At 57.5% G+C, this 19,513-nt stretch overlaps 7 protein-coding genes across 7 annotated transcripts; 5 read left to right on the top strand and 2 right to left on the bottom strand.

The window, feature by feature from the left end:
- The first annotated feature begins 257 nt into the window (after nucleotides 1-257).
- MYCTH_2308837 (uncharacterized protein) lies at nucleotides 258-2,361 on the top strand. Its single transcript, XM_003665231.1, has one exon. It carries the CDS (start codon nucleotides 301-303, stop codon nucleotides 2,176-2,178), a length of 1,878 nt encoding a protein of 625 aa, XP_003665279.1. The 5' UTR covers nucleotides 258-300; the 3' UTR covers nucleotides 2,179-2,361.
- Nucleotides 2,362-3,665: 1,304 nt separating this feature from the next.
- On the bottom strand, nucleotides 3,666-4,656 carry MYCTH_54570 (uncharacterized protein; the record flags this gene model as incomplete). The annotated part of the gene is made up of 3 exons (XM_003665230.1): nucleotides 3,666-3,762; nucleotides 3,872-3,897; nucleotides 4,021-4,656. Coding segments are annotated over 3 exons (759 nt in total), but the record flags the coding sequence as incomplete, so codon positions are not given.
- Nucleotides 4,657-6,295: 1,639 nt separating this feature from the next.
- Nucleotides 6,296-8,185, top strand: MYCTH_108627 (uncharacterized protein; the record flags this gene model as incomplete). The annotated part of the gene is made up of 3 exons (XM_003665229.1): nucleotides 6,296-6,328; nucleotides 6,483-7,464; nucleotides 7,629-8,185. The coding sequence occupies 3 exons, from the start codon at nucleotides 6,296-6,298 to the stop codon at nucleotides 7,781-7,783; spliced, it is 1,170 nt and encodes a 389-aa protein (XP_003665277.1). The 3' UTR covers nucleotides 7,784-8,185.
- A 383-nt stretch (nucleotides 8,186-8,568) lies between these two features.
- On the top strand, nucleotides 8,569-9,658 carry MYCTH_2308832 (uncharacterized protein). The gene is made up of 2 exons (XM_003665228.1): nucleotides 8,569-8,951; nucleotides 9,059-9,658. Exons 1-2 carry the CDS (start codon nucleotides 8,678-8,680, stop codon nucleotides 9,457-9,459), a joined length of 675 nt encoding a protein of 224 aa, XP_003665276.1. The 5' UTR covers nucleotides 8,569-8,677; the 3' UTR covers nucleotides 9,460-9,658.
- A 345-nt stretch (nucleotides 9,659-10,003) lies between these two features.
- Nucleotides 10,004-12,636, top strand: MYCTH_2308831 (uncharacterized protein). The gene is made up of 3 exons (XM_003665227.1): nucleotides 10,004-10,339; nucleotides 10,404-10,628; nucleotides 10,686-12,636. Exon 3 carries the CDS (start codon nucleotides 11,096-11,098, stop codon nucleotides 12,611-12,613), a length of 1,518 nt encoding a protein of 505 aa, XP_003665275.1. The 5' UTR covers nucleotides 10,004-10,339; nucleotides 10,404-10,628; nucleotides 10,686-11,095; the 3' UTR covers nucleotides 12,614-12,636.
- Nucleotides 12,637-13,518: 882 nt separating this feature from the next.
- MYCTH_2308828 (uncharacterized protein) lies at nucleotides 13,519-15,052 on the top strand. Its single transcript, XM_003665226.1, has one exon. It carries the CDS (start codon nucleotides 13,628-13,630, stop codon nucleotides 15,032-15,034), a length of 1,407 nt encoding a protein of 468 aa, XP_003665274.1. The 5' UTR covers nucleotides 13,519-13,627; the 3' UTR covers nucleotides 15,035-15,052.
- A 656-nt stretch (nucleotides 15,053-15,708) lies between these two features.
- Nucleotides 15,709-19,386, bottom strand: MYCTH_2308827 (uncharacterized protein). The gene has a single exon (XM_003665225.1). The coding sequence runs from the start codon at nucleotides 19,138-19,140 to the stop codon at nucleotides 15,745-15,747; it is 3,396 nt and encodes a 1,131-aa protein (XP_003665273.1). The 5' UTR covers nucleotides 19,141-19,386; the 3' UTR covers nucleotides 15,709-15,744.
- Nucleotides 19,387-19,513: the final 127 nt, after the last annotated feature.

Raw genomic sequence — 19,513 nt, 5'->3', positions numbered from 1 at the left:
GACAGGGTGCCTTTTCTCTCGCATTTGGACTTTTTGGCACGCTAAATTACCTTAAATAGCGGCCAGTGGGTTGTTTTGGGTCCTTACTACTCCGTAAAGTAGAGGAGAGAGCCGACCCGCAAACGGAAGGAAGATGGAGGCCAGACAGCCCAAGACGGGCAGCCAACTGTCAACAGCTGCCGAATTGAAAGCTTGGCGCAAACGCGGTCTGCAACCGTTTTCATTGGGAGCGTTTCCGTCGCGTCAGTCAGTAATAACTCGAGCAACCGCTTTGCTCGACGTCTTAGACTGAAGCCAGCCATGAGCCGGATCTCGACGGCGGAACTTAGCAGATACCTGCTGACGGGCCGGTTCAGCCGCCGGGGCTGTCTGAATTCTCGCCTTTCCCGGATTGCACCTGTGCGCCAAACGAGTCTAAGTAGCCAAGGTCGATCGTTGGGCACGAGCGCCGAGACGGCGACAGCAGCCCCTCCCAGTGCGACTGCCGCGCCCATCACGCCCCTCCGCAAGCAGCTGAAAGAGCAGGCCAAGGCCCTCAAGGCGTCGGGGAAGAAGAAGAAGAAGAACAAAGCGGACAACCAGACGGTCCCCGGGTGGGAGCTGACGGTCGGCATCGAAATCCACGCCCAACTCAACTCGGCCCGCAAGCTGTTCTCGCCCGCTGCCACCTCGTTCAACGACAAGCCCAACAGCCATGTCGCCCTCTTCGACGTCGCCATGCCGGGCTCCCAGCCCCTCTTCCAACCCGAGGTCCTGATCCCCGCCGTGCGCGCAGCCCTGGCCCTGAACTGCGCCATCCAGCCGATCAGCCGGTTCGACCGGAAGCACTACTTCCACTGGGACCAGCCAGCCGGCTACCAGATCACGCAGTACTACCACCCCTTTGCCCGCGACGGCCGCGTCGTCCTGCATGCTCGCGACGGCATCGCGCCCGAGGACGGCGACCGCGTCGAGATCGGCATAAAGCAGGTCCAGATGGAGCAGGACACGGCCAAGACGACGGCCCAGCCCGGCGACGTGCACTGGCTCGACTTCAACCGCGTCGGCCTGCCGCTGATCGAGATCATCACGCTGCCCCAGATCCACCATCCCGCCACCGCCGCCGCCCTCGTGCGCAAGGTCCAGATGCTGCTCGCCTCGGTCGACGCCTGCGTCTCGGGCATGGAGGCCGGCGGCTTGCGCGCCGACGTCAACGTCTCGGTCCGGAGGACCGACGACGCAGCCGCCGGCGGGAAGCTGGGCACGCGCACCGAGATCAAGAACCTGAGCAGCTTCAAGGCCGTCGAGGACGCCATCATTGCCGAGCGCGACCGCCAGATCGCCGTCTTGGAGGCCGGCGGCGTGGTCGAGGCCGAGACGCGCGGCTGGTCCCTGGGCAGCACGGAGACGCGCCGCCTGCGCGGCAAGGAGGGCGAGGTGGACTACCGGTACATGCCCGACCCGGACCTCGGCCCGGTCGTCATCGGCGACGACCTCGTTGCCCACCTGGCCTCGTCGATGGGCGTCCTGCCCGATGCCGAGATCGACGAGCTGGTCGGCAGGTACGGCCTGAGCGCCAAGGACGCCCTCTCGCTCACCACGGTGGACGACGGCGCCCGGGTCCAGTATTTCTACAACGTCCTCGACGCGCTGGAGGCGCGGCTCGGGCTCGACAAGACCGGCGCCGCGTCCGACCAGCGCCATGCCCTGCTCGCCGCCAACTGGTGTCTGCACGAGCTGGGCAAGCTCACCGAGCTGTCCTCCGACCTCGGCATGACCCCCGAAGGCGAGTGCAACGTGCCGTCGGCCGCCCTGGCTGCCATCTTGGCACACCTGCACCGCAGAGAGATCACGGCCAAGGTCGCCAAAGAGCTGCTCTGGGACGCCTTCCGCGGGGAGGTCACGGCCGACAGCGTCACGCAGAAGATCGATGCGGACAAGCTGTGGTTCAAGGAGTTGTCCGAGGACGAGTATGCCCAGCTTGCCGACCAGGTCGTCCAGGGCGAGGACAAGGTCCTGGGCGAGTTCTTGCGCTTCAAGCAGGGCAAGGCGAAAGCCTACCCGCAGGGGAAGCTCATGTTCCTGGTCGGCAAGATGATGCGGGCTGGCACCGAGCAGCGGATGGATCCCGCTTCTGCCGAGAGGGTGTTGAGAGCAAGGATCGAAGACGTTTACTTGCCGAGATTAGAGGGCAGGTGATTGGCGATTGCCTTCTCCCGGGGACCGCCGTGTAATACATTATGAAGAGACTGTTGGTTAGGATACCCACTCAATTTTCGTGATTGCCGCCCTGACCACATTCTCGAGTGGTTAAAACCACACTGCGTTAGCCTTGACCCGGCCATATCCTCTAATTGTTACAAGATACCTAGCTATCTCTTGGGGCGCCCCTGGTTCACGTTGACTTTATGATCCTCTAGAGCCGGAACGAGTGCGAAGAGAAGAATCGCCACACGAGCTGTGTAAAGGTCTGCAGATTTACCCGTGGCTCTGCGGTTGAGATGTTATTGAAGCAGTCTACAATGCAGAAGTAATAACGACTGGTAATCCTGGCGCTGGCAACGACGCGAATGCGGACCTTTCAATGCCAGCTCTCACTTCCTGTAAACAAGTAACAGCTTCTGAAATCAGGGAGAAAAGACGTTGCCCGGAAATTGGCTCCTCCCGTGCATAGAGGCAGCGGAGACCGCCCTCCTTTGGCATCTAATAAGTGGCCTGACTACTTATTTAATAGTCCAATTTGGAAGAGTGATACTGTACTTCCTGGTTAAAAGTGATGTGCTTACCAGGTATGTGCACCGCTCGATGCCGCCGTGACCCTGTCAAGTAGTGAGAGCTCTCAGCGACCTCTCCTTCTACTCGATCAATGGCACAATGTGTCACCGCAGCCAGGGCTCTGCGTGGTAGCAGTGTCTCGAGGTTGTCACACTTCGATATAATTACTTAACACATCAATCTGATCTCTAGGTATTATAAGAAGTCAACATGCATGGGCGGTTATACAAGTTTTGAACTGAGAAGGGCAAACACCCGTCGCCATAACCAACTCTCGGAATGAAGAAGACGTCGCCGGTGCTCGTTTTCAAAGGACCTCCCTGGACCTCGACGTGAGGTTGACAAAGCTTGACCTTGACCGAAACACGCGATAGCTTCCTCGCGTGCGTGTTCCAGACTCGACCTGCTTCTTATTCTTCTTCCTCGGCTTCCCGCTCGGCCTCCTCCAAAGCTCTCCATAAGGCGCGCACGCCCTCGATGTTTTCATGCTCCTGCCCTCCATACAGACGCCACATCTTGTCGGTCTCGGCGACAAACTCCCGGGCCCTCTCAAGGTCATCGAGCGCCATGTACGCTTTGGCAAACTGCTGATAATACTCGACGAGCTGCGGTTTCAGCTCTTCCTTCTCTATCAAGCTCACAGCCTCGGCCACGAGATCGCGGACCCGCTGGCTGCCGAGTTCCTCGGCATGGTTTAGAGTGCTGTGGATCTCCAGCAGGCGTTCGCGCCGCCAGTCCGAGAGACTTCGCTCTTCGTGCGATGCCGAGCATAGCGCGCACCGGCACTGGAACCCCCAGGCCCGTAATACCGCCTTGCGCTCCTCGTATGTGTAGCCGAGCGGCGCGTCTGCCACTGGTGAGATGCCGTGTCGCTGCGCCGTACGGACATTGTAATAATTATTGTAATTATCTCACTTACAGCTGTGTGCGATTTCCTCGCCAGGCCGAACATCGCGTAGCGCAACGACTTCCATGGCTATGCTGCTACCGCTGTATCGCCAAAAGGAACTGTGGTCATCTCGCGTCAGTTTGCGAATTAGGTCCTCGAGTGCCATCATCTTCGCAATAAAGAGGAGTGAATGGTAATACTAGTTAATTAATAATAATAGTCACTCACTTTGGCCGGCAGTTATGGTTGACTCTCTTCAAGATGATGACCGTCTTGCGTTAGCGGGCGAAAAAAAAAAAAAACATGATCGCTCCCCGATCAAGGGGCTCTGGGAGATGACGGCCCTGGTCTGGAAAGTCAGGCAGAGGCGAACTCACCGAACCATCCAAGAACACTGCCAAGTGTTGAACCCCATCAATCTCGATCCCGAACCCATTGGTGCGGATGATATCGAGGATGGGCTCGCCACCAGTACTCCGTGCGAGCGACTTTAGCGCCCAGCTCTGCTTTGGTGGAAGCTGCTTCACGCTTGTTTCCATCATGACTCGCTTCCCTCGGTCGGTGAGGCCATCACCGTTCAGAAAATCCAGCCTGACGACGAGTACTGGATAGCCGACCATGATCGTCTCGTGCTCTGCAAATTTGCGCTTCGCGACCATTCCCTTTCCCCGTCCCGGGAGGTCTCTAATTTCATATGCTGCAGTTTGCCCTCTTCCACGCCCCACGTCCGCCAGCTGATATCTGAGCCCAGGTGGTACCCGCGAGTCATCGAGGTTGGTGGCAATGCTGGCCGCAAGATTGGGCGTGGTGATCAAGCTGATCCCCTGGTTGCCTCGGAACGCGGTGAGCGTGAAGACGCAGTCTGCCGGCGCTGGTTCGTCCTCCTCTGTGGCGGGCTTGAGACAGAAGGGTTGATATGACCAAGGCGACCAGTCACTCGCGAGCGGGCAGTTTTCATGTTGTGGCTGTGTAACCAGCGACCAACTTCCGTGTCCGTCCCGCAAACAGACTGTCCCAGTCTCTAGTGTGGTTCATCACAGCCGAGGAGCTCAAGGCTACCGTTGCCTGTAGGCTGGCGGAGAGAAGAAGGGTCCCAAGGAACGGGAAGAGCCGAGACTTTGGGTAATCGCGCCACGGAAGTAAGTTCTTCGGTCTTGCCATGACGAAGAGAAAAAAAAGGGAAAAGAAGGGAAAAAAAAAGAGGAAAGGAAACACGGCCCAAGCGTGCTCCACGGACTTGCTGAAAGCAACCCCGAGGTTCGTTTGTTTTGGAAGCGTGACTGGAGAAGCTCGTGACACAAGTAATTAGTTGCTGCGTTCAGTACTACGTATATAGGTACTTCACCTGGCGCTGTTTCGGCGTGGGAGACATAACACATGTCATTTTGTTGATTTTCAGCGTATTGAGATCAAAGTTGCATCCAAAGATTCCGACTAGCCGTCGGATAAACTTGAAGGATTCATAGGGAGGGGTGCCTTGAAATCGATATAGCATTATATTTATCCGGTTCACGGTTTGGCGCTCGTACTAACAGGAGAGTTTCTTGCTGTGCATACAGAGTACATACCTGAAGTGGTAGTGCTTTCGGTCCTCGTTCACTGAGTTTTAGAGATTATTAACTTTTCAGTTTTACTTGGGCACTTTCTAGCTCTCTTCTCTTTTGGGTCAAAGTGCCTATAATAAAAAAAGTACTATAATTAATACTAACATTAGCTTCTTCTTGTAATTAGACTTTCCGTCGCTTAATGCAATATGCATTGTAAGAAACATGTTTACACAGTGCGTACATAATTACATATAGACCACCTAATATTGCTTCTATATCCCAAGGCCGGTTTCCGGTGTGCACCTAGGGAATTCAATGTGTGGTTTGATGCGTTCCCGGCTAGGAGTTACAAGCACGTGCCCGACCGAATTAGCTACGCCGTCAATACGCGTATATATCAGGGAACGGGCTAATTCATTGATCATGGTCCTCTCAAAGTGTCAAAGAGTGGCAGCGGATACCCTAGTCGGCCACTTGGCGTTGATAATTACTGGCAATCGCCTAGGAATGGATGTAGTTAGGACAAAGATGTTTCTCGAAATCTTGTCTCGGGACCATCTCTTTCTTGTTCCAGTCTGCTTGCGTAACTGGCGTAGCTGAAGTAGCCCAGCTCACAAAGCACGAATAGACATCTCATCAAAGTTTGGCACATGGATCGCTTGCCTCGCACAGGCATCCTAACCAAAAAGTCACGCTACACTGATTGATCTTGTCCAATCACAGGGTTGAGAGGCCGCAGTGGGGAACGGCCTCAGCCAATAAAACTAGCAGGAGGCCGGAAAAAGAGAAAAAGAGAAAAGAAAGAAAAAAAAAAGGAAAATGAGAAAGAAAGAAAGAGGAAGAACAAAGGCAGGTCTCCATCTCTTCCCCTCCATCCTTCGACACTCCTCCATCCACCTTTCTTAGCCTCTCTTATTCCTTCTTCCTTCCTTTTTCATTTTCCTTTCTCGCCCAGTTTTCAATCTCCGCATCATCTTCCAATTCCCATCTTCTTACGCCACCCCTTCCTTCCTCCATTTTCCCTTTCAATCATCAATTTTCAGCCCAATCAATCAAAATCGTCAACGGCAGATCAGCTACCAAATTTCATTTCGAGGGCCATCCCATGGCACCCACAGTCAAGCGCACTGGTGAAATGGTGTGTTTCTGATTCCTCCTGCCTTGGAACTGCCATCTCCTCCTGGTTTCCACACCAGAACGCCCTTTGCGCATTCTTCCCTGCGCAGATATCTGGAGCCAGTACCGCCAATGACGCACGCGATAGAATCTGGCTGGGCTGACGAATGTCGCAGAAGGCAAAGGCAGAGTCAGGTCCTCGAAATAGCATCACAGTAGCCGCTGGAACTCCTGCTGGGCCGGAGAGGAGTCCGGGAAGAGAGACGGAATCTGCCCGTAGCAGCCCGGGGGAGGTGGCGGGCCCTGATGACGAGGGTGTCCGACCCAGCATCCCCATTCACACCGGCAAGGACGGAGAAAAGGACGTCATGGAAGGTAGCAACATCAACGGGCACACGGTTGCTCCGGCTGCGAGCCAGGAGGCGGCGGGAACAACCGCTTCGGGCCGAGACTACTATCACGAGTACGAGTTCTCGGACCTCGACGAGATCACGGTGCGCCAGCTGAACGAGGACATTCTGGCTTACCGGTACGACCTCGAGTACTGCAAATCGCAGCTGGAGGAGGCCGACCTGACGCCCCAGGAAATGCGCACGCTGCAGCTGCGCACCCTTGACCTCGGCCACCAGCTCCGGCATTGCAAGCACCGGATCGAGATCATCAAGGCGCAGTCGCGGAAGCGGCCCTCGCGCGCCGCCCACGGCAACGCCGGCGCCGTGTCCTACTCGACCGGTAGTACCACCGGCCCCAGCGCGAGGCAGCATCGGGCCGACAGCGGTATGCTTCCGGCCCGGCGCGTGGCTTCAACGCCGTCTCAGGCGGCCGGCAGCTCAAAGCGCCCTGCGGCGGGGTCGGCGGACGAGGAATCCGGGGGCGGCGTCAAGCGGGCCAAGATGGCGTCGCCCGATTCCGACGTGGCGGGGCCGGGCACAGATGACGGCAGCGTAAACACGTCGCTGCAGCGCCTCGGGTTCTGGAAGTGCCGCCTCTGCTCGGCCCCCAAGTACCTGCTGGCCGGGTCCGGCCGGTCGCCGGCGGCGCCGTGCAAGTGGCCGCTCAAGGACATCTCCAAGATGATCACCCACTTTACGGAAATGCATGGCGAGCACACGCCCAGCGAGCGATGCGTCGAGCTTGGCGCAGCTCTCTCTCACAATCGTACGTGCCTTCCCGCCCGATCCCTCCCGCCGCTTCCAACGGGTCACTTCTCCCCTTCTTGGTGCCTCACAGATGGAGCCTTACAGACCCTTTGGTTAACTCCCCTTCTGCATTGAACTTCCAAATTGCTTGTGGCTTCTTTGCTGACGAACCGGGTACGCCAGGTGGCCCCTTCGAGTACTGGCTCCGGAGGACCCGCGCGCAAAACATCAGCGACAGTGGCGTCATCGACGACTGCCTTGAAACCCTGCTCGACGGCGAGATGCCCGACCTCCTCCGGCGCCATAGCCGGGCAGCCGCCAGCATGCCCGTAGACTAACCGAGGTCGGTGGCCTCTTGTCTTTCTTTTCCGAGCGATTTAATCACTCAGGGCCCGTGTCTTTGCCCTACATTCTGTTTCGGCCCGTTTCTAGATTTGGTCTCGCGTTTATCATGCAAGGTCTGGTTCGGATGGATGGTGGTGTTCCTTCAATCTTTGGGGGTGGGGGGGGAGGGAGGGAATGGTCAATCTACGGGGATATCGGGCTAGAGTTGCGGACTGGAATCGTCGACGAGGGAAACGGTTGTCAGTGTTGCTTAGCGGCGATGGGATATGGCAGAGGTACCATACGCGTATGGGGGTACTTTCGGGACTGGGAAGCTAGATATTCAAGTAATCATGCTATAAAAATTTCGAGATCTGGAGAATGCTCCACACTTCATAACAACCAAGTATTTACGCAGTTTCCTTTGGAAATTGTTCTACATGCTCCGTACATACATACATACCATATTAATCATCTACTATGTGAGGTATGTACAGTTATCGCATAGTTGAACCTGCGCCACAAGCTAGCCTCCTAATTAAATATCATCAGCATCTCCGGGATCAATCGGGTGGGAATGGGAAAGTGACGAGGATGTGCAGTGGGTCCTGAATCTTGGTTAACGGTTTTTGTCTGCCGTTACGAAGAGAATTCCGACGTTAACACCCGACTCCGGAGCTTTGGATGTGGATATGGACTTCGACGATGCGTAGCCAATCATGACGTAGCTCTGCCGGGCGCCAGCGGGTCTCGTCAGCCGAAAAGAGCGATGAGAGCGAGGAAGGTAGCAGGCGAAATACCCCATTGTACCCCTTGTTTTGCGGCGCCGTGATGTGATCTCCAGAGTTTTTGTTTTGACCTCCTGTCTTCTGTCTCTTGTTCATCGCGCTCAACTCCATCGGGCAGTCATGGGAATCATCAAGAAAGTAAATCTCGGGACTGTGGGGCTCGGGGCCGGCGCACTGGGTTACCTAGGCCTCTCGACGACCATCGTCAGCCCGCTTCCGGCGGACGACCCGCTGTGGCGGTCCAAGAGTTACGCCCAATTCAACACCCATCACAACGCGTCGACGCAGGATGTTTGTCTGAAGCGGATCCCACTCAGCAAGATCAAGCCGGAGCTGCTCCAGCGCGATGGCGATCTCGCGCTTGAATTTTGCCGCGGGGTCTGGAGCGGCATAGGTGAGCACAACACGACCAGATTCGGGGGGGTGACGCAATCGTGAGATCGCAACCATCGGGTCGCTGACCAACGTTTTTCTCTGATTCTCAATCTACCGAGACGCTAGGCTACCGCTTCCAGCGCGCATACCTTGCTCGCAAATACCAGGGGCCCGCCACCGCCGGTCAGCTGTGGACCGTTGAGCAGCTCGCGCGGTCGACGTATGAGCCCGGCACCCAGCTCACCGACCACTTCGAGGTGGTCGAAAAGACTCCATCCGAGATCACTGTCCGCTGCGGTGATTCCCCGAGAAACCCGAACCCTCGGGACTCGGATGGCTTGTTCGCCATCGGTGCGGCCGTCGATCGCGAGCGCGGCGAGGCGGTGCTGGCACTCAAGAGCTGCTTCTTCAACAGCAGGATCAAGGTGGAGGGGATCCAGGGGCCGATGCCCGGCTGGATAGAGTTGCTGCACAGATGGTATTCCCGGCTCTTGATCGAGACGGGATCCTGGAGAGTAACCCGCTAGATTGTTTTCGTGTGCAACCAGGACGAACGACACGTGCCTGTGCCCTGCCAATGTTTAGACTGCTGTCTCCGAGATACTCGCAGGCTACCTACCAAGATATTAAATTGGAAACCCCATTCATCGTTTTCAGAGGCTCGCTTTCGTCGTGAATCAATGTGGGGGATGCGGGGAAGTCAGAGCCACCTTCCCCTGCCTGAGATTCATTCCTCTTTGGTAATTAATATTTACCCCAAGGTGTTCAAGAGCTCATGCCTCAGGCCGGGGCCTTCGGTGACCAAAAGATCGTATGTATGTACCTGAAACGGGAGCTGCAGTGCGGCAACCCCACGCCCCCAATCCGCTGCCGGATTCTCGTTGATAGCAACGATGGAACAAACCGAAACTTTCTTCTCTGACTGGACGGCGTCCCACTACACTGAGACGGTTATCTGCAGCTCGAGTGGCCCGATGACCACTAGGCGAGCACCGCTTTCAGCTTCTCGCCGAGGAATGTTACCCCTCCCGATAGGAATCTATAATGTTCATGCCTCTCTTTTCTAGGACTACGCGACGGAAACTACCTGATTGACCGCGCGATTTACCTCCGATCTTGTTGAACACTCTGGTCCGAGAGGAGCTGTTCTTGATTGACCAATCTAGCCTCGATCAGAATTGAATTTTTCTTTTTGACTTACTCTCTACTGCCTTCTTTTGGTTATGTTCAAATCGTTATCCTTTAATTACCTTATCCTGGGGCCGACGCTGCTACCTCCTTTCATCTCTTTAGCCCACGGAGTCACACCCTTCGTTTGCATCGAAGTCCCGGCTTCGAACTCGCGAGTTTAAAGCTTCAAGATCAGCACAAATGAATGGTCATTCAAGTCCTCGCCAGGGGCCCGAGGTAAGTCAGGGACGCCTTGGCCATGAAAGGCGCTATTGTTCAGGAATCATCTCATGCTTCGCAGCCTCGGGCCCATCCGCTAGGTCCTCTTACGGCACAGGAGATTACTCAGACTGCGGCACTTATTCGTGCATGTTGGCCGGACAACATCGATTGCCACTTCAAGGTCGTGACTCTGCTCGAACCTCCCAAAGCTCAACTGGCCCCCTATCTGGCTGCGGAACGAGAAGGGCAGGATCCGGGCAGCATAGACCGGCGGGCATTCGTGGTCTACTATCTCAGGGGAACAGTCAGTTCTTGGTCTCCTGGCGCGGGTGGGGGGGTTTTTACTGACGCTGGCTTCTAGCACAACCTCCACGAGGCGGTGGTGAACATCACCACAGGCAGGGTCGAAGCCAATGCCAAACTAGGCCCGTTTACGCATCCAAACGGAGACGGAGAGGAGATCATCGCGGTAGAAAAGGCGTTGCTCGCGCACCCAGAGGTTCAAGCGGAATTAGCCAAACTTCAACTCCCTCCCGGGACGGTGGTGGTGTCGGATCCGTGGCTCTATGGTACGACCACTGCGAGGCGAGGATCTAATAAGAGCTTAGGCTTCGCTGACGTTCTTGTGTATCAGGTGCCGATGGTGTCAAGGAGGGCAAGTTCTACGACGACAAGCGAGTCATGCAGTGTTTCTTGTACATGCGGGATCCGCAGAACCCGTCCGAGCCGGACAGCTGCCATTACGCCTTTCCTCTTCCCTTCTCCCCCGTCATGGACCCCATCACGCTGGAATTGGTCCGCATCGACTATCTACCCACGGGGCACGATGAGAAGGTGAAGCCCCCGGCTCCGTGGCAGCCGGCACCGCCTAGCGAGTACATCCCCGAGGCTCAAACGCTGCGCAAGGACCTCAAGCCGCTGCGTGTCACGCAACCAGAAGCAGCGTCCTTCTCGGTCGAGCACTTCTCGGAGCTGGGCCGCCTGATCCGTTGGCAGAAGTGGGACTTCAAGGTCGGCTTCAATCAGCGGGAGGGCATGGTCCTCTACGACGTGCACTACGACAACAAGCCCCTGTTCTACCGGCTCAGCCTGTCCGACATGTGCATCCCTTACGCCGACCCGCGGAACCCGTTCCATCGCAAGGCGGCGTTCGACCTCGGAGACGTTGGGGCCGGCATCATGGCCAACAACCTGCAACTGGGTTGCGACTGCCTGGGCAGTATTTACTACATCGACGGAGTGCTGGTCAACGGCAAGGGAGAGCCTATCCGCATGCCCAACGTGATATGCGTCCATGAGCAGGATGCGGGCATCCTGTGGAAGCACACCAACTACCGAACGAACCGGGCCGTCGTGGTCCGAAACCGCGAGTTGGTGCTGCAGACCATCCTGACGGTGAGCAACTACGAGTACATACTCTCTTTCGTCTTCAACACGGCGGGGGATCTCGCCTATGAGGCGCGGGCCACGGGGATCTTGTCGACGCAGCCTGTCGACCGCGACCTAACCGCAACGCCGCATCCGTTCGGCACCGTCGTGCACCCGGGAGTGCTCGGCGGATTCCATCAGCACTTCTTCAGCCTCCGGATCGACCCCATGATTGCCGGGCACGGCAACTCGATTGTGTACGACGAGGCGGTGCCAATCCCGCGCGACCCAAAGCTCAACCCGCACGGCGTGGGATACACGGTGCAGCGGACCGAGGTGGAAACGTCGGGCGGCTTCGACCTGGACACTACCAAGAACCGCACCTTCAAGATCATTAACCCGGCCGTGCACAACCCGGTCAACGGGGCGGCGGTCGGGTACAAGGTCGTGGTCCCACCCATGCAGCCCATCCTGGCCGACAGGGACAGCTTCCATTACAGGCGCGCCGAGTTCACCGACCACAGCATCTACGTCACCCGCTACGCGGACGGGGAGCTCTACGCCGGCGGCCTCTACACCAACCAGAGCCGCGGCGGGAACGGCGTGCGCAGCTGGGCCGACCGCAAGGACAGCCTCAAGGGAGGCGACCCGGTGCTCTGGGTCCAGTTCGGCATCAACCACATCCCGCGCGTCGAGGACTTCCCCGTCATGCCCGCGGAGACGCTGCGGGTCACGTTGAGGCCGGTCAACTTCTTCGACCGGAACCCGGCCATCGACGTGCCGCCCAGCAGGCAAGAGGTGAACCGAAGCGTGAGTCTGAACGAGCCGGGGGACGACGTACAAGAGAATATGAACGGGCTGTCCCTGGGAGGCGAGGGTGGGAGCCTGGGTTCTTGTTGCGCCTCTCACGGGAGCGTTTGACTGGGAAAATGCGGCAGCACGGCAAATTCGCTCCTGGAGGTCGAATTCAATCAAAGCCGAGTGTCCTGAAGAAAAAGAAGCGAAGAAAGAGGTGATGGTAATTAGCAGGCGTGTTGTCCATCGATATCTTCAGCAAAGGTGCATGAGACTCCCAAAGCAAGATTGGTAACATCTTCTCACTCCCATTTCCCCTACCCGATTTGCAGAAAGTTGGTAGTCTCGGGTTTGATGAGCTGGGTCCCCCCGCATTGATTGAGGCCCCCATTCCCCCAAACTGTATCCGTAATCCGTAAAGTTTCGAAGTGGGTCTGCATGATGGAGACGCGCCCTTTGCTGGTCCCGGCACGCGACGTCATCCTCCCCGCATATGGTTCGTTGTTATCGCGTTTCATGCAAGGTCTGTTTGGGAAGGGCAGGCAACACTTTCCATTCCGGCTTGTCAGCTGCTCTTTGTTGAGTTTTGTGAATGCACAATACTAGTATACCGCGCTGTATATACATAGATCATGCAATTCTCTTACAAGAATAAGATAGGTACTCTGTAAAGAGAACCTACCTGGGTACGCGAACCTTGGTGGATACGCTTTGCAAACCGAGATAAGATTGAAGCAATCTTGGGGTAAGTTCCCTCCACTACATCCCCCTCCTGACACTGCCTCCGTGGCGCCTTCAAGGATGGCCCTTCATGACTAAACAAGCGCGAATTTATATTAGCTCGGCTGCGAAGTCCACCCCGCGATCGATTCCCGATCGAATTTGAAGACTTCCTCGCGGTTTTGAGGGCCACGCTTGCCATTGACAATCTTCAGCTCCTCATTTATTCTCCGAATCGCCATCCAACCGTGACCTGAGCAACAATGTCGCAACAACCATCACAGCCATCACAGCCGACCTTGATCAACCTCCCGCAACCGCCATCACATCCAGATACCCCTTCCGAAATACCGTGGGTCTTCCCACCCGTCCAGATGGTTTAGGGCATGCCCCGCAGCCCAGGCGACCCTTTGCTAACCCATGCCCCTCGCTGCGCCGTTCAGTGGTACACCCACGAGCACGACCACCTCTCTCTCCGCCCTATCCACAACTGCTATCAAAGATGGCCACCGCGGCGCTCTCCATCACCGCGGGCACCAACACAGTCCATCCACCAATAGCCTCGAAGCCGAGCGCGCCGACCGGATCAGCCGCCTGACCGGCCTGTCGAGCGTCTCGACCCTCCGCGGCACGCCCCCGGGTTTCGGCCACCAGCAGCAACAACAACAACAGCAGCAGCAGCAGCAACACAGCGCCCATTCTCCCCACGCGATCACGACCTCTTCCGGGTCCCCCGCGAACGCCGTCGCCGCCGCCGCCGCCGCGCTCTCCCCGGCCTACTTCGACGCGGCCGGACAACCCGTGGCCGTGACCAAGGTCAGCACGGTCGGATCGGCGAGCGCGACGGACAGCGTCGGTGGGCGCACGACGGCCACAACCGCCGACACGGGCGCCGACACCTCCACGCTGGGCGAGGAGGACCACGACGAGGACATGCTGACAGAGATGGACTCGGCGAGCGCGAGCGGCTACATGGGCCCCGACACCGACGCTGACGCCATGGACGAGGACCTGGACAACCTCACGTCGCGCAGCGTCGGCGGCTTCGAGGACCGCATGTCGGACGACGGCACCGCCAGCCTGGTCGGCTTCGGCGAGGGTGCCGGCAGCACCGTCTCCGGCCCCATCTACCACCGCCGCCCGCTCCCCTCCCAAGGCGGCGGCGGCGGCGGTGGAGGCGGCGCGTGCGGCCTTGAGCGGAGCAGCTCCGGGCTGAGCGAGGGCGCCATCGCGTCGCCCAACCCTCACCATGGCGGCGGCGGTGGGGGGCGCAGGGAGGCTGCGCGACGGTCGTGGGAGCCGGACCGGGAGCGCGAGGACACACCCGTCAGCCAGTCGGCGGTGCGCGAGAGGCGGGAGGCGCGCATGATGGACGGCGTGGCGCTCGACGCAGCAGCAGCAGCAGCAGCAGCAGCGGACGACGACGACGACAACGACAACGACGACAACGACAATGACAACGACTACGACGACAGCGACGACGTCTTTGTCGACACAACCACCAGCGGGCCCGTGCCGGATGACCGCCCCGTGCCCCCCGCACACGCCACTACCGCCGCCAACACCAACAACAACAACAACAAACCCCTCCGCGAGAGGCAGCATCGCCCGCATCATCGCCATCATCGTCAACATCAACATCATCCACCTCACGCCACCGCGCAAACGCAGCAACCGTCTCTGACGTCAACACCTCCGCGCGAGCCTGCGGAGTGTCTGGTTCGCGAGAGACAGGACGAGGGAGGGCAGGGCCGAGCCCGGAGTCCTGCGTTGGGGAGCACCAAGGGAGGGGAACGACTGGGCAAGTTCTTTTTCGAGGATCGTTAGACCAGGAAGGCCGGGAGTTTTTTTTTTTTTTTTTTGTTGTTGTTGTTGTTGTTGTTGGGGGGGGGGGGGGGGGGGGGGAAGGGTGGAGGGGATGCTCGATTACTGAGCTTTGCCCCCTTCTTTCTTGAACAGCCGCAAGGCTGACATGGATGCTTGACTTTTCTTTTCTCTTTTTTTTTTTTTTTTCTCTTCTGGCTTCTGTTTTAAGTTACCTCGATTCCCTCTCTCGTTGACTCTTATATTAGTCAGGGCAACCAACCGGGACCTGGAAAGAGATGGAAAGAGTGGCGACTTGGGTCTTCTGTTCTGTCGCGGGTGTGTTTGTGGGATCAAACGTGGGTTGGCTGTATCGGTTACTTTGGCTTTGGGATCGATGGCGTTTGCTCACCAGTGTATCATAACGGCGGTGTCACAGATACGGGCGTATTCCAGTCTCGTTTCACAATGACTGTAGTTGCCCAACTGACATGCTGTTCCCGGAACAGCATGTGGATTTTCAAATTGCGATTTGTCGCCAAGAACAGGGAGGAAATTCGGGCTCCAATTGACAGTTGGGCGGAGACCTGCGCATCTTCCAAGAGCACACCGAGTCCGCAGACCTTCTTGTTCCAAGAATGCTCGTGGCTTAAAGTCTCCTAGAATTCCACGTACAACAACGTCAGACCCGACAGCAATGCCCATCCATCCCAAGCAATTAGCTGCAATGTCGGCTAATGCGCAGCCTGGCTCGACACAGGCAATGTCGCGGGGATATCCTCCATATCATCCATGTCACTGCTGATGACGCTCCAAGACTTCCCATAGCTTTCCGGTGCCTTGTCTTCCCTGGTCCTGGGCGAAGCGATCCCATCAGCCTCTGCCTTTGAAGACGAACTCAGCGTCTTTCGTTTCTTGAGCTTGGGGCTCTCAATATCCTCCACATCGGACAGAGATGCGCGACGCTGCCTCTTCGAAAATTTCGAAGCCTTGGTCTCAGACCCCAGTGGCCGAAATTCCTTGCCCTTGCCCTTGCCCTTGACGCTCCCCCTCTCCACCGTACTCCCTATTCTCTCGCGCCTTCTGAACCGGGCAGCCTGGGCTTCTATACTGGGTGACAACTCTGCCTGTCCACTGTTGAGTTCCGGGCTCTGTTCCTTCTCCGCCTGGCGTGGCCTCTTCCCGCTGTATGGGTCGGTGCGCGATTCTACGGGGGCAGATTCTTCTGTCTGCACATCCAGATCTGCAGCATCTCCGGTCCGTTCCGATGGTGCATCTGTGGATGCATCTGTGGCTGTCTTCCTCCCCTTGTTGCCACGCTTCGGGAGAAATCCTCTGGATGCTGAATCGTTGTCCTCGTTTATCGTAGATGGTACGATCTCAGCCTCCTTGGACTGAGCTCCGGTCGTCGCTGTCTCGAGACTCGGCGCTATCTCGTCGTCTGTGGACGTCGGGCGAACCACTTTCTTGCCCTTTCGTCGTTTCTTGTTGGCAGAAACGGCCGCGTTTTCTTCGTCTTCGGCTGTTTCGGCGATCTCAGAAGAGCCAAAGTGGCCTTCGTTCTCGTACATTTCGCATAGATACTGGGCACAGTCGCGCGTTGTCTTGGTCTCCCAGTCCGGCACTGCCTTCCGCAGCCTCCCCCATGTGACGACGAGTGCCGTCCGCTCAAACACACCCTGAAACGTGCCCTTGATGATCGGCTTCCAGTTGATTTTCGCGTCTGTTTCCACTCCCGAATCGCGGATTGCACACATCAAGCGGTACTTGTCCTCTGCTGTCATCTTCCGTAGATCCTCGCGCGCCTTTTCTAGGCGCCATGAGTTGCCCTGCGGTAACACAGTCGGGACTGTGTCGGGCAATGGCTCGGCTGCGCGCATCCTCTTCCACTTCTCCATGCATTGGAGCCGGGACCTGGTGTAGCCCATGGCTTGGCTGATATCGAGCCAGTTGATGAGCGCCTCGGCTGGTTTCTTGCTGTCTTTCCCGACTCCCTCCCGAATCTTCTCGATGGCTTTCTCCACCACCTCGCGGAACCTCTCTTCTTCGCCCTCGGACCACGCGTCGGTTCTAACGGTGTCGCGGCAAACCAGGTAGTTTCTCCATCGATCACGGACGTCCTTTTGATAGCGATTGATCAGCCCCGCGATGTAGCTCCACTTCTTCCCGTGCTTCGCGACCAGGTCCACCAACTCATCGTCCTGTTCTGGGGTCCAGGTACCCCGCCCTGCCCAGTTGTTATACCGTTGTCTGCACCACTCGATCAACTTTCTCCGGGGTCGGGTCGGGCATGCATCCTGTATCGTGGCCCAGAGTTGACGGTGGATTGGCCGCTCACTCTTCTGGGGATTGTCGTGGATCACCTGGTTGAGTTCTTGTTGGGTCAAGCCCTCGTTCTCCCGAAACCGCTCCATCGCTCTGGTGATCTGGTTCTCCTCGGTTTGCGAAAGGGGGCCGGTCCTGTACCGTGATCCCTCCGGCTGAGCCTGCGCATCCGGTTCGTTGGCAGCCACCGCAGTCTCTGCCTCGGGCCGTCGCTTTTGCTTCTTGGGCTTCGGCTTGCGGGCAGTATCTGACGGGTCAGCCTCGCCTGGCACTGGTGACTCGGCCCCTGGCCGCCGCCTTGACTGCTCTTGAGAGGTGGCGGCATCCTGGGTGGGTTCAGCAGCTGTACGCGCACTTTCCTCCTCTCCGCGAGAAAAAAATGGCACCTTTGTCTTCCTCTTGGCGCTAGAACGGGAACTTGAGGTTTTGGCAACCGATTCGAACGGAGCCACTGCTGTGTCAGAGTCGTGCTGCGAGGGAGCACTCTCGACTGCGTCATCGTTCAACTCTCCGTTTGCGACATTCGCGTCTGCGGGTGAGTTTGGCGTCGGGGATGCGACAGGTGAACGGTGCAAGTCAGACGCAACCGAGATCTCGTCATCGTCATTTTGATTCGCTTGATCACCTGCTGCGAGATGGTCATCACCTCGCAGCTGTGGCGAGCCTCTACGCTCTAGGGCATCCCCTTCATGTTCTCGCTGAGGCATGCCTTGAACCTCGGCTTCTTCGTATCCAGAGTCGGAGTTTGAACGTTGAGAACCATGGTTGGAAGTAGTTGATGCTCGACGCGCTGCACCGTCGGCGGATATGCGTTCCTCGAGCACAGGTGATGATGAGCGCGCCGCCTCCGTCATATCTGTTTCTCCTTCCCTTCCAGTACCGCCACCACGGTCAAGCTGGAAATCAGCATTGGTGCCTTCCAGAGCCAGTCTGTCGATAGGTTCTTCCGAACGCCCTGCCTCCAAGCCATCATCTAGTCCTAAGTTCGAGGACCGGGATGACTTCCGGTTTTTGCGTGGTTTGGAATCGCTATCTCGCCGGGGTCGCTTTCCTTGTGGCCGCGCGCTTGATGGGGCGTCGTCGTCGCCTTCGAGGTCGAATATCGAGCGGCCATGTACAGTCGTAGCTTCCTCTTCGCCGTCCCCCGTAGTGACCTCCGTCCCCAGCCCCTTGTACTTCTTGCTGAGCCGGGAATGCTTCAGTGACTGGCTTCGTGGAGAGGTCGCTTCCACCAGCTCATTATAGGGTTCGGGGTCGCCGGTCGCCTGCTCTCCGTCCCGTGGGGGGAAGGGAGAAGGTGCGGTTGAACGATGCCTGCGCTTTTTGTGATCCTGAATTGCCGCTTCAACCCTAACGGCCTCATCATGTGCGGCTTTGGCTGCCTCCTTGAGCTCGGCTTTCCTCTTCTTCTCCGAAGACTTTTTTTTGGCGCGCTTTGACTTTACACGGGTAGGTTGGGTCGCAGGCAGCGAAAGCTCTGCCGTAGATACCGCATGAGCCGTAAGCGGGAATTCTTGATCGTCAGCCGGGTGCTCATTGTCCGACAACTCAAACGGAGGTGAGGCGCGAGGCAACTCTGGGGAGAGGGCACGGGCTCGTCGCCGCCGCCGATGCCAGGCAAGCGAGCCAGGTGCGCCTGGAGGGCCTGAGCCCTCGTTCGCAACTTGGAGCGACGCGGGCATTGTTGACGGAAGAGCAGACAAGCTGTCGGCAGCGTCGGGCGAAAGCTGATAGTCCCGCGGAAGTGGAGACAGGGAGCGAGACCTACCCTCGAGCTGCTCGGGCCTGCTTGACTCGTTACCCATGGTGCATGTTCTTTCCGGTAATATCAAGCAGGCAAATTTTCGCCGCGGCCCATGGGATATGTGATGGAGGCAAGGGCAACCGAATGGCGACTGGAGGACAGTGGCAACCGAGGCGGCAACCGAGCCGGCAACCGAATTAATTGGGCAGAAAGGTAGGTAGTGTGCACGGTAGGCAGTCGTATGGAATACGCTACCGATCAAGGAATTCGGTGGGGAAGAAACGCGAGAGTTTTGGCGTTGAAGTCCTGTCACGCGTTTCTTGGTTGGAGAATTGTGGGGAACTCTACAATAAAGTTATCGCCTCATGGGGCCGCTGTCCCACTGCACTTCTCTACGCTATCTCGGCAAGGTGGAGAGAATCGAAGTTGGGGAC

This window comes from Thermothelomyces thermophilus, chromosome 5, assembly GCF_000226095.1.
Source record: "Thermothelomyces thermophilus ATCC 42464 chromosome 5, complete sequence".
Lineage (NCBI taxonomy): Eukaryota > Fungi > Ascomycota > Sordariomycetes > Sordariales > Chaetomiaceae > Thermothelomyces > Thermothelomyces thermophilus.
Note: the sequence above shows the minus strand (reverse complement) of the source record. Positions and strands in the feature narration are given on the sequence as shown.